Source organism: Urocitellus parryii, chromosome 4 (genome assembly GCF_045843805.1).
Source record: "Urocitellus parryii isolate mUroPar1 chromosome 4, mUroPar1.hap1, whole genome shotgun sequence".
NCBI lineage: Eukaryota > Metazoa > Chordata > Mammalia > Rodentia > Sciuridae > Urocitellus > Urocitellus parryii.
The window spans coordinates 175,826,102-175,838,267 of NC_135534.1; the positions used below are offsets into that span (position 1 = coordinate 175,826,102).

Here is a 12,166-nt window from a genome sequence, read left to right on the forward strand (position 1 = left end):
AATCATATTTAACCCATGAGTATTTGTTACAGGTAAATTTAATCCTAAGGCACACAGATAATTCCTAGTCTCCTTTCCCATAAGAGAAATAGCACCAAAAGCTAGATAATCAAAAGTGATAGGAAGTGATGCTAGCTGTTAAAAAAAAAAAAAAAAAAAAAGGCAAAGAACTTCCACCTCTTAATTTATTAAACCTATATTTTTTGGCTCAGAGATATCTTTTCCCCCATTTTTCCCATGTCCTTGGCTCTTTCTTTACTCTTAATTGGCTTCCTGACTTTAACCCCCTTAAGTAAAAGCAATATCTAATTAAATGATGAGTCTGTACAGGATTCAAAAAGGAAAGAATCTCAAGGTTTTCAAAATTTAGAATTCAATAAAATAAGAAAGAACTTACAACACATATGGCAGTAAGCTGGGATGATAAGGGGGAGGTGGTATTGGCTGCTGAGATCGATATCTACTACGTCCTGTGAGCCTCCGAGGCATAAATGGAGGATAAGGCTGCAGAGGAAAAAGCGTTCAAAGAATTTAAGATCATTCTACATTTATAAATAATTAATATATGAAATAAAGATTGTTAAAATGTAGAAAGCTGTTCACTGTTCAAGTCGCATTTAATATTTCTTAAATGTTAACACAGATGTAATAACCAGTTTAAACCATACACTCAGGTGCATTTCTAAATATAAATGTTAGCAAGAATACATTTAAAGGCTGGGGCTGAAGCTCAGTGGTAGAGCACTTGCCTAGCATGAATGAGGCATTGGGTTCAATCCTGAGCACCACATAAAAATAAACAAATAAATAGAGGCATTCTGTCCATCTACACATCTACAGCCCAAAAACAAATTGTTCTTTTTTTTTGAATACATTTAAGGGGTGGGCTGTAGCTGAGTGGCAGAGTGCTTGCCTTAACACACATGAGACACTGGGTTCGATCCTCAGCACCAAAAAAAAAAAAAAAAAATTAAATAATAAAAAAAAATCTTAAAGAAGAAAATAGGCTGGGTGCAGTGGTGCATGCCTGTAATCTCAGCAGCTCTAGAGGTGGAAGCAGGAGGACAGAGTTCAAAGCCAGCCTCTGCAATTTAATGAGGTGCTAATAAGCAACTCAGTGAGACTCTGTCTCCCAATAAAATACAAAATAAGTCTGGGGATGTAGCTCAGTGGTCGAGTGCCCCAAGTTCAATCCCTAGTACCCCCACCCCCAAAAAATAAATAGAAATAAAAAATAAACAATCATTCTGTCCAATGACCAAAAAAAAAAAAAAAAAAAAAAAGAATGCATTTAAAACTTCTGAATATGTTGAGAGCTACACACTGATACACCTCAAATAGTTTGTCATAGCAATGCATAAAAACTTACTACTCCAAAGGACACCTCCTGATGCAAAGGATCATGTGTCAAGAACTGCAAAGGAGCTGATGGAGGTAATGTTGGGGGATGGGCTGATGGGGGATAAGTAAAACTTCCTACTTGAAGATGTTCTCCTAAGAGTTCCACTTCATTTTCTATCCTCTGCAGAGGCTGTAGAGAGAAAAGAAAAAAAAAAATGTATATAATTCTAGTGTTCAGATAGAATGTAGACAAATTTTTTTAATAATCAAAACTAGGAATCCAAAAATATCTTTCTGAGGGAGGGGGCACTGTGTATTGAACCCAGGGATGCATTGCTACTGAGCTATATATCTCAGCTCTTTTTAATTTCGAGACAGGGTCTAAGTTGCTTATGGCCTAAGACGCTGAGGCTAGCCTCAAACTTGCAATCCTCCCATCTTAGCGTTCCGAGTTGCTGGAATTATAGACATGTGCCACCGAACCCAGCACAATCCAAAAAAATATCGTTAAGGCCATAAATCTATTTTCCCATCCCCTACGCAGTGCAAGAGATTCAACCCAGGGCCTTGCACATGCTACACTCCTAGCCCAAGGCCATCTATCTCCTGATGTTCACACATCATTCTAAAATCCACACAAGTGGAAATAAATTATAGCAAAATCTTTCTACCATCAATTTCAATAGAAAATGTCTGAAACAAATTTTTAAAGGATTTTCATTACAGGATATATTTCATTTACTATTTGAACATTCACTTAAAACGAGAAAATTGTCAATTTAAGTTACTTTTTCAGTTGTGGCATTCAGATCTATGGAAGTATTTCCAGACAACCTCTCTCAGATGAAATAGAATATAGTATGTATTCATAAGTCAGAAAACAGGGCTAAATGCTGGGAATGGTGGCACGCACCTGTAATCTGAGAGACTCAGGAGGCTAAGCTTAGCATATTAGCAAGACCCTGTCTCAAAATAAAAAGCTCTGAGGATACAACTCAGTGGTAGAGCACCCCTGGGAAAGGGGGAAAAAAAAAAGAAAGGCTAAATGCAATGAAGTACAGTAACATTATGCTATAGTAAAAAGACTACGGGCTTTGACATTAGAATCTTGGCACTGTCACCAATCAGCCATGTGACTTAATCCACACCTCAGTATTATAATTTATAAAACTGACAGGATGAAATGTTCACAACATACTTGTAAAGTATACTGTGAAGCCGGGTGTAGTGGTGCATGCCTATAATGTCAGTGACTTGGGAAGCGGGAGGCAGGAAGATCAAAAGTTCAAGGCCAGTTTCAGTAACTTAGTGAGGACCTCAGGAACTTAGACCCTGTCTTTAAAATAAACAAACAAACAAATAAATAAGGGCTGGGTTATATAGCTCAGTGGTTTAAGGCCCTGGGTTAAATCCCCTCTACCCCCACCCTAAAGTTTTTGAATAAAGCCAATGTACGTGAAGCACATAGCGCTATTCCAACCACATAGGACATTTATTGGAATATAATTAACACAACTTTAAAAGAAGTACAATCCATCCATCCATCCATCTTGTAGACTGCATCAACACTTCATTCTGTTTTAAGGTTCAACAGTATTCCATTGTATGGAAACATCATCCATCCATTTATCAGTGGATAGACATCTTGACTCTCTTGACTTTTTAGCTACTGGGAATAATGTTGCTGTAAACATGTACACATTTATGTGATGTTTTAAATTCAATTCTCTTGAGCAAAAATATAATTTTACATGTTACTTTGACTCCTTTCAAAGCTCAGTTACAGAATAAGCAACAAACAATTACTAATACTTTAATTTGGAAGTTTATGCATACTTGAGAAAAATCACAACTACTTACACTATGACAATACCAATGAACCTAAGTTCTACTTTGATTTTTATGACTGAACCTTTCAAAGAATTCCAAACTTAAATACAAGTGACAAAATTTTACTTAAACCTCAAATTTCCAGATACAGGACTAAGTAGGAGGATAATTTAGGCATGAACCCTATTCTAATTCCAAGAAAAGATTTTTTAAAAATATATTTACTTTTAGTTATAACAATATCTTTTATTTTTATGTGGTGCTGAAGATCAAACCCAGTGAGTGCCTCATGCATGGTAGGCAAGTGCTCTACCTCTGAGCCATAACCCCAGCCGGAGAAAAGATTTTCTTATAGAAGCAGTTTTAACTTTTCAGATGAGTCAAACTTCAATCATAATTGTTTCTATACTTTTCAGGAGAACTAAGAGGTTAAGTGAGTTCACCTTCTTTGGTACTCAGAATGGTGCGTAACTCCTTAGTAACAATTGTTAGGTACTGCTGTCCAAGACGGTTAGATTCCTTTCACAGAACTGAACTGAAATCTTTAAAACAAACAATTTCCACAGGTTATTTTCCCAATTTTCCCTTAATGCTTAATGGTTTACATGCAGAGTCTGGCCTGACCAAAAACCATTTGGACCTTTTCATTTCTGGTGGTAATAGGGAACCCAGGGGGGCTCAGCCACTGAGCTCTACCTGCAGACAATTTTTGCTTATTTATTTACTATTATTGTTATTATTATTTTGGTACCAAGGATTTAACGCAGGAGCACTTTACCACTGAGACACATCCCTAGTCCTTTTTATTTTTTGAGATGGGACTTCACTAAGTTGCTGAAGCTGGGATCAAACTTGCAATCCTCCTGCCTCAGCTTCCAGTTACTGAGATTATAGACATGTGCTGTCCACACCCAGTTATCTACCTGCAGCTCTTTTTAAAATTTTAAACTTTAAAAATAAATTTAAAATTTATTTTTCAGACAGGGTCTTGCTAAGTTGCTGACACTGGCCTTGAAACTGTGATCCACCTGCCTCAGTCTCCTAAAATTGCTGGAATATAGGCATGTGTCACCACACCTGGTACAAATGGAATTTTTTCCTGTGTCCTTCTTTTTATTTATACAATGTTTTCCCATGCTAGTCCCCACACCCGAAAATAATGTGCCTCTCAGCTATATTCTAATCCCAGGACAGAATTAACTATTTCATTTGCTTTTCATCAGAACATAGAAAAGCAGGCCCTCAGAAAAAAAATAACTGAGACTTAGAATTTAATTTACATGTCTAAATAAAATAAATATTCTAACAAGCAATAATTTCACAATATTTTCAATTTAGGTATACATATTTTTTCAATTTAGACTTAGAAGTTAATTTACATGCCTAAATGAATACAAATATTCTAAAAGTATTAATTTCACAATATTTCAATTTAGAGATATAAAGGTAAAAAACAGCACAACTAAATTTTTCTTCAGATTTATGTCCTAAAGGAATGAAATTTGACAAAGGACAGTAAAATAACTAGAAAAAAAAAATAAGAAATTGGGCTAATTCAATGCTTATACTATTTTTGTTTGTAGATTCCTTTAATTCTTTTAAGAACCATAAAAATAGCTAAGTTACAGTGTTTAAGCGGCAATAACCCACTAAATTCTTCTGCCAGGTCTAAATATTCTGGGAAAATTAAAAACACAAGATACCTACCGATCGTGATTGCTGTGTTTGGAAAGGGACAAACTGGCCTGGTGGTGGCAAATGAGGAGGATGATGGGGAGAAAGGTGAGGAGGATGTATAAGAAATGGATCACTAGAAATGAGAGGTGGGAATGCAGCATATGGTACTGGCAAGTGCTGAACTGAACATGCCTGAAGCATCTGTAAGAAAAATTATTTTCTGGTTAAATATATCAAAATATATAATTAATTTTTTAAAAAGATACATTGCCATGTTTCCCCCCAAATCATACAAAACATTTTAAATAACATTAAAAATAACATACTTCTGTATTTTTGCATCTATTAGTAAGTGTTGGTCAGAATATTAGTTTTTTTAAAAGATACAACACCATTCAAATTATTGCCATACCTCCCCCAATATCATACAAAATATTTTTAATAACTTCTATTAAAAATCCTACTATATTTTTGTATCTACTAGTAAGTTACTATCCTGATAAACTCATTTTAAATAATCTATTTTACATAGTTCTTCCAAATCAATTAAAATGCCTCTTGGGTTTTTTTTAAATACTCATGAAATAGAAGGATAGATGCTATACAGAAAAGAAACCTCATTCTAGTTCTTTTAATATGTAGAAGACATTACTATATTCTAAGAAGTTCTGTTTTTTCAATCTTGTAGAAATTTTTTCTTTCTAGGGCCTTTTCTTATTAAAATTTTTTTTTGTTTGGGCAGTACTGGAGATTGAACTCAGTGGTTCATGTTTGTTAGGCTCTACCTCTAAGCTACATCCAAGCTTGTTTTATAAGAGCACAACTTACAACTGCTTTATGGTTTGTATGTTGGCTGACAATGGTTATTACTGAGAAACCAAGTTTGGGTAAATTAATCTGTTAAACTGGTACTGGGATATGTATATTTGCTTTAATCTCATATTCAGACCAGGTATTATAGTTAGAATTTTTTTTTTGCCAATGCTTTCCTTTGAAAACATTATTGATGTTAGTTAAATTATTTAGAGCCTCTGAATTTCAGCACCTTCATTTGTGAAATAGGTTGGACTGTACTTGGTCACATAAACTTCAGAGGCAAAAAGTAGTGGGTGTGTCAATCACTTTTTAGATTCAACACCTAGAAAACAGACATGATAACTATTTCTATCACAGGGACCAGGCACTCAAAGTACCCATTAAAATCATTGCCCATAGGTGTTGACACTATTAATATTACAGTGTCTGAGACTTAAGCCAACCTTTATCTAGTTTGTTTTTGTTTTTTGGAGAAGGGGGAACTGAAGATTGAATTTGGGTGCTTTATCACTGAGCTACATTCTCAAACCTTTTCTTTCTTTTTCTTTTCCTTTTTTTTTTTTTTTTTTTAAGACAGGGGTCTCATTAAGTTGCCAAGGCCCAAAACTTGCAATCCTCTTGCCTCAGCCTCTCAAGTCACTGGGATTACAGGCAAGCATCATGAACCTGGCTTTATCTAGCTTTAATTATAAACAGTGTTTACATAGGAAGAAATATGGTTTGACAAGATATTCAATTAAATGTAAAATTTAAAATTCTGATTTAAAAAACACGATGTTTTAAAGCTACTTTTATTAAATGGTTACTAAAACCATGTTTGAGATTTTTTACTTGTAAGAGAAGCTACAAAGATACTCTCAAATTTTGTTTGCTTATGTAATACACATAGCCATTTTAAAAAGGGATTTCAGTAGTAAATGACAAAACCAAACACAGGTTGGTGTTTAACAGTTAAGATCTAATGAAAAGAAAGACACAGACTTACTGGAGGAGGCACACTACAAACAGGGAGGTGTTGTCCACTGAAAACCACAGAGCATCCTGGGACCTGTTGTGTATTGCAAGCAGGAATGTGCTGGCCTGTGCAGAGTGGAATCCCATGTGGTGCCACTGTTGTTACCGTATAGGAAACAGGGACTGTTCCTTGATGGAGCTATTAAGGAAGAAAAATAAAACTTTAGCTATTTGGCTATAATGTTAATTATTAGAAATTAATATTTGGACATTTATTAATTCCCCTTCTCAGATGCACAGGTTTTCATAATGTACTTCCTCCAGCAGTTTCAACCAGGATATTCATGGTCTTTGTACAGGAAAGCCGACTATTCTAAGAATATATATATGACCCTGGAAGAACTAGGGCTAAACTTTTCCCTCAAAGAGACTTGAAAAGCTCAGAGTAATCTAATGTTATAATAAATCTTCCAGCATGCCATGTACAGCAGAAAACTTCTAAAAGAGTAAACTTGTAAAAATGAAAGTTTGTATACCTGGTTATAGTCGATGGAAAAAGATATTTAATTCCAACTAGTGAAACAAAAGAAAATACTATTAAAAAATTATTTGGGATGGGGATATAGTTCAGCCATACAGGATTTGCCTAGCACATGCAAGGCTCTGGGACCAATCCCCAGCACTGACCCCCAATATACACATAAAATTATCTCCTTCCTTTGTAGCCAACTTTAGTCCCATCTTCTCCACCCTGAGGGCAAACAATATTAATAACATATACTCTTTCTCCATGAGCATATAAACATCTACAGTCATGCATATTGTTTTAACAGAAAATAAGTCATATTTTTCCTTAATTTTGTACCGTAGATATGTATTCAACTTGTTTCTCTTGAGACTAGCCTTTGTTTTATTTGTTCTTATTTTTTTTTTTAGTTCTGGCATTTGAACCCAGATCCTTGAGCATGCTAGGAATGGGCTCTACCACTGAGCTATATCCCTAGCCCCTAGCACACCTGCTTAACAAAGTCCTATCATATGATGATAACAGACATTTGAGTTGCTTTCATACTTTTGACAATACAAATGACTATTAAAAAAAACATTACTTTATAGGTAGTTTTATTTATCTCAGAGGCACTACTGGGTAAAGGAGTGATGCTTTTAAAGATACTGTCAAAGCAGCCAGGCACGGTGGTACACATCTGTAATCCCAGTTACTTGGGAGGCCAAGGTAGGAGGATTACAAAATTAAGATCAGCCTTGGCAAGCTGACATGACTCTGCCTCAATAAATAAATAAATAAAAGGGCAGGGGATTTAGCTCAGTGGTAGACTATCCCTGAGTTCAATCTCCAGTATGGGGGAAACAGAAACAAAAAAACACAGATTTGAGGAAGTCATTCTCTCAGCAGTAGCATATGAGGTCCCAATTCCCAGAATCTCTATTCAAAGATAACTTATTTGTATTAGAAACATGTTTACATATCCAAGGTGGAAACAAGCTATTTGTATGCTTGCCTCAAATTGGCACTTCTCTGATTAGAGAGGAGGAACTTCTTTCAACACAGTTTATTACCATGTAGATTTTATCTATAAATAATCTATATCCTTTGCTCACTGCCCATTTTCTAGTTTGTCAAAACTATTTTTAGTTTTGTTTTATTGTTTGTAGCCAAAATATATTCCCAGTCTATTTTTAGTCTTGTTTTATTGTCGTTTATAGCTAAAATATATTTCCAGTCTATTTTTACCTTTGCTCCTAAAATTTAACTGAATTAAAATTTATATTATTTTACAAAGTATTCAATTTTATATTAACCTTTTTATCTAGGAAAATTACACAACTATAGTCTTGTCCTTCAGAAATTAGTATTCTTTGTAAAATAGATATATTATTATTTATTTATACAATTTATTTATTTATTTGGGGTTAAATCCAGGATCTCATGCATGCTAGGTAAGCATTTTACCACTGAACTAAAACCCCTAGCTAGATGTATTATTCTTTATTAAATTTGCCATTCAAAGTTCTTTTTAAGTTCAAAGTTTTGTTATATTGTATTTTTCTCTATTTGCATGTCAAATCCATTTAGTTTTTGTACTAAGATACTGATTTGCATTTATGTATCTGAAATCTAACAAACCTTAGCTACTATTTTTAAAAACTAGAGGGCTAAGGATGGAGCTCAATAGTAGAGAACTTGCCTAGCACGCAGGAGGCCTTGAGTGCAACAATCAAACTAACTCCCCCCAATTAGATATTTTTCCTTTCTTACATCTGCTAAGAGTTAACTCAATTATTTAATTTTCTTGTCCTTTTTAAATATATACATATATTTTTTTAAATCCTTTTTTAAAAATATTTTTTTAGTTGTAGATGAACACAATCTTTTACTTATTTACTTTTATATGGTGCTGAGGATCAAATCCAGGGTCTCACATGTGCTAGGTGATTGCTTTACCATCGAACTATGACCCCAGCCCTTAAATATATTTTGAAAGTTCTATCTTGGGGCTGGGGATGTGGCTCAAGCAGTAGTGCACTCGCCTGGCATGCGCGGGGCACTGGGTTTGATCCTCAGCACCAAATAAAAATAAAATAAAGATGTTGTGTCCACCGGAAAACTAAAAAATAAATATTAAAAAAAATTCTCTCTAAAAAAAAGTTATATCTTACTATAGAGATAAATACATAAATATAGAAAACTTATATATACCTATCCTATATTTGACTTTAATGGAAATTATAAATTTTACTAATAAAAACTGATTTCTGATACTTTGCCATAGTTCAAATATATTTCATTGAATCTCATGTCAATCATGACTATTTTTTAGTGTACTAAGAAAAATATTCCCAATTATGTGATATGACTATCACAGAAATTTTATAAATTTATTAAAGGCATTGTAATAGAGACAACAGTTGTGTGTTCATAAAAAGGCAATTATAAGTAAAATAAAGTGGTTAGTCAATACTTCTTCACTTTTAGAGTCTGACTGTACTGAGTCACTTTTCCTCTCAATGTATATATGTTTTTTCCAGAAGTTAGTACTATCAAGGAGGTTGGTAATGCATCATTTCTTAAAATGATCAATAAAAGAAATAAAGGCTACTTGGTGCCAGATTCTTTAGTCAGGTTTGTAATTATGTAGACTTGTCTACTTTTAACTTGTGCTTGGAGAATGAAGTTAACTCACCTCTCCCTAAAACACAGATTCGATGTTGGAACAAGCAAAAAGCAATGACAACTATGTTATAAACTGCTGCCTGGCTGACACCAAATTAAAATGCTGTTAATTGTGAAACACAACCAAACTTCAGAATGTTAAAAAATGAAACAGTATATTATGGAATCAATAAAATATAACACACACCAAGATCCCCATGGAGTTCCATAAGAGATCCTTCCCAAAGTGACTTCACAGCCACTCCCTAATCCCCTTGTCATCCTGACTTTTGTGGTAATCTGTTTCTTTTAATGTCTATACCACCTAGATATAACCCCCCCATAGTCTTATGTTGATTAAATGTATTTTAACTGCCTTCATGGTGACTAATTTTTCTAAAACAAAAGACACAAAGTGTTGGGAAGTGATATTGACCAAGTTACGTTGTTACATTGTATGCAAGTACAAACGTGTAAAAACAAATCTCATCATTATGTACAACTATAATACACCAATAAAAATGTGGGAAAAAAAGACAACTGTGGGGCTGGTGTTGTAGCTTAGTGGTAGAGTACTTGCCTGGCACATGTTAGGCACACTGGTTTCAATCCTCAGCACCACATTTAAAAAACAACAACAAATGACAAGTGTGGATATGTATACTCATTTCTTGTGTGTATCAGAGTAGAACTGATGGATCATACAACAGATGTGTTTGACATTAGAAATTCTCCCACTATTTCCCAAAGTAATTATATCACATTTTACTCCACCAGCATTGGAACTGCCAACCTTTTTCATTTTCCTATAGTGATTTGTAGGGTATCTTACTGCAATTTTAGTAATAAATTTTGTAAAGTTATTTTTATGTTCTAGATCCTAGTCCTCTCTCAAATATAGTACTGTAAATATTTTCTTCCAAGTAGTGGCTTGTTACTTTTTGAATACTGTTTTTGGATAAGCAGGAAGTTTTAATTTTAATTTTAATTAGTATTTCATGAAGTGTCTGATTAAGAAATCTCTGGTATCTCATAAAGTGATAATCTTTTTCATTAATAATTTTACTGGGCTGGGGTTGTGGCTCAACGGTACAGCACTCACCTAGCAAGTGCAAAGCCCTGGGTTCGATCCTCAACACCGTGTAACAATAAATAAATAAAATAAAGGTATTGTGTCAAACTACAACTAAAAAAATAAATATTTTAAAAAATAATAATTTTACCTTTCACATTTAAATCTAGAATCCAATTTTAATTTTTGTATGTGACATGGAGTCAAGAATCCAGTGTTAAATCCATCTAAATGGATATCTGGTTGCTTCTGTGTCATTCTTTTTGTTTAAAAAAAAAAAAAAAAAAAAAGATCTTCCTCCCCCCTTCTTGAATCCCTTTGGAATCTTTATAAAAAAAATTTAAGTGGCCAATATATATTTACTTTTTACAATGAACACAATTTATTTTAATTAAGTATAATTTATCACAAGTTCTCTATTCAATCAGTGCTTTTCCTTTTAAGAAAGTCTTTCCCTACTGAAGGCTATAAAGCCATTTCTTTGTTATTTTCTTGAAAGGTTATTATTTTGCCTTTAATACTTAACTCTTTAATCTACCTGGACTTTACCACTGTGAATAGTGTGAGGTAAAGGCTCTAGTTTTACATTTTCTTTTGGATACCCAATTGTCCCAGCATCATTTATAAAAATTCTGAGAGGGATACAGTGACACATGCCTATAATTAATCCCAACTGTTTGCGAGGCTTATGCAGGAGGATCACAAGTTTGAGGCCAGCCCTGAGCAACTTAATGAGACCCTATCTCAAAAAGAAAAAGGGCTGGAGATGTAGCTCTATTGTGGACGTCCCTGGGTTCAATCTCCATTATTTATTTTTAAGTATTTTAGGTTTGCTGGCCATCCTGATTTCTGCACTAAGAAACCATAGACAACGGATAAACAAATAAGCACATGCTCATGTTGCTTATTTCACCACAATAAGCTACGTTTGTTTTCTCCTGCTATAGACTACATAAGGTCCTTTAAGCCGCCACAGAAATTATATGATCAACTTTTCAAGTTACATCAATAATCTTATTAGAGATTTATATGGGATCTCATTAGTTCTATATATATCAATTTTGAAAACTGACAACTGGAAATTTTATTTAAACTTCCTCAAGTGTGTTACAATATTTTACACAGAGGTCTTGCACAACTTGTTAAGATTGATTCTTAATTTCCCTCATAAAATACTTTGATTTTTTCACTGTTATTTTTCTTTGAACTTTTATTTTGTGTAGAATTTAAAGTTCTTCATTTTAAGAGTTAAAATTAAATAAAATAGCTAATTTCAGGTAAAATTACAAAGAAATCTGCAACAC

The 12,166-nt window shown here is 33.8% G+C and overlaps 1 protein-coding gene across 2 annotated transcripts in view; it reads right to left on the reverse strand.

The window, feature by feature from the left end:
- Rnf38 (ring finger protein 38) overlaps nucleotides 1-12,166 on the reverse strand; it is a 122,767-nt gene that overhangs the window by 13,253 nt on the left and 97,348 nt on the right. For both annotated transcript variants that reach the window (XM_077797064.1, XM_026415318.2), the window contains 4 exons: nucleotides 6,650-6,817; nucleotides 4,879-5,049; nucleotides 1,370-1,531; nucleotides 398-504 (listed from right to left, as the gene is read on the reverse strand). In XM_077797064.1, coding sequence (XP_077653190.1) covers nucleotides 398-504; nucleotides 1,370-1,531; nucleotides 4,879-5,049; nucleotides 6,650-6,817 — 608 coding nt within the window. The remainder of the gene's footprint in view (nucleotides 1-397; nucleotides 505-1,369; nucleotides 1,532-4,878; nucleotides 5,050-6,649; nucleotides 6,818-12,166) is intronic.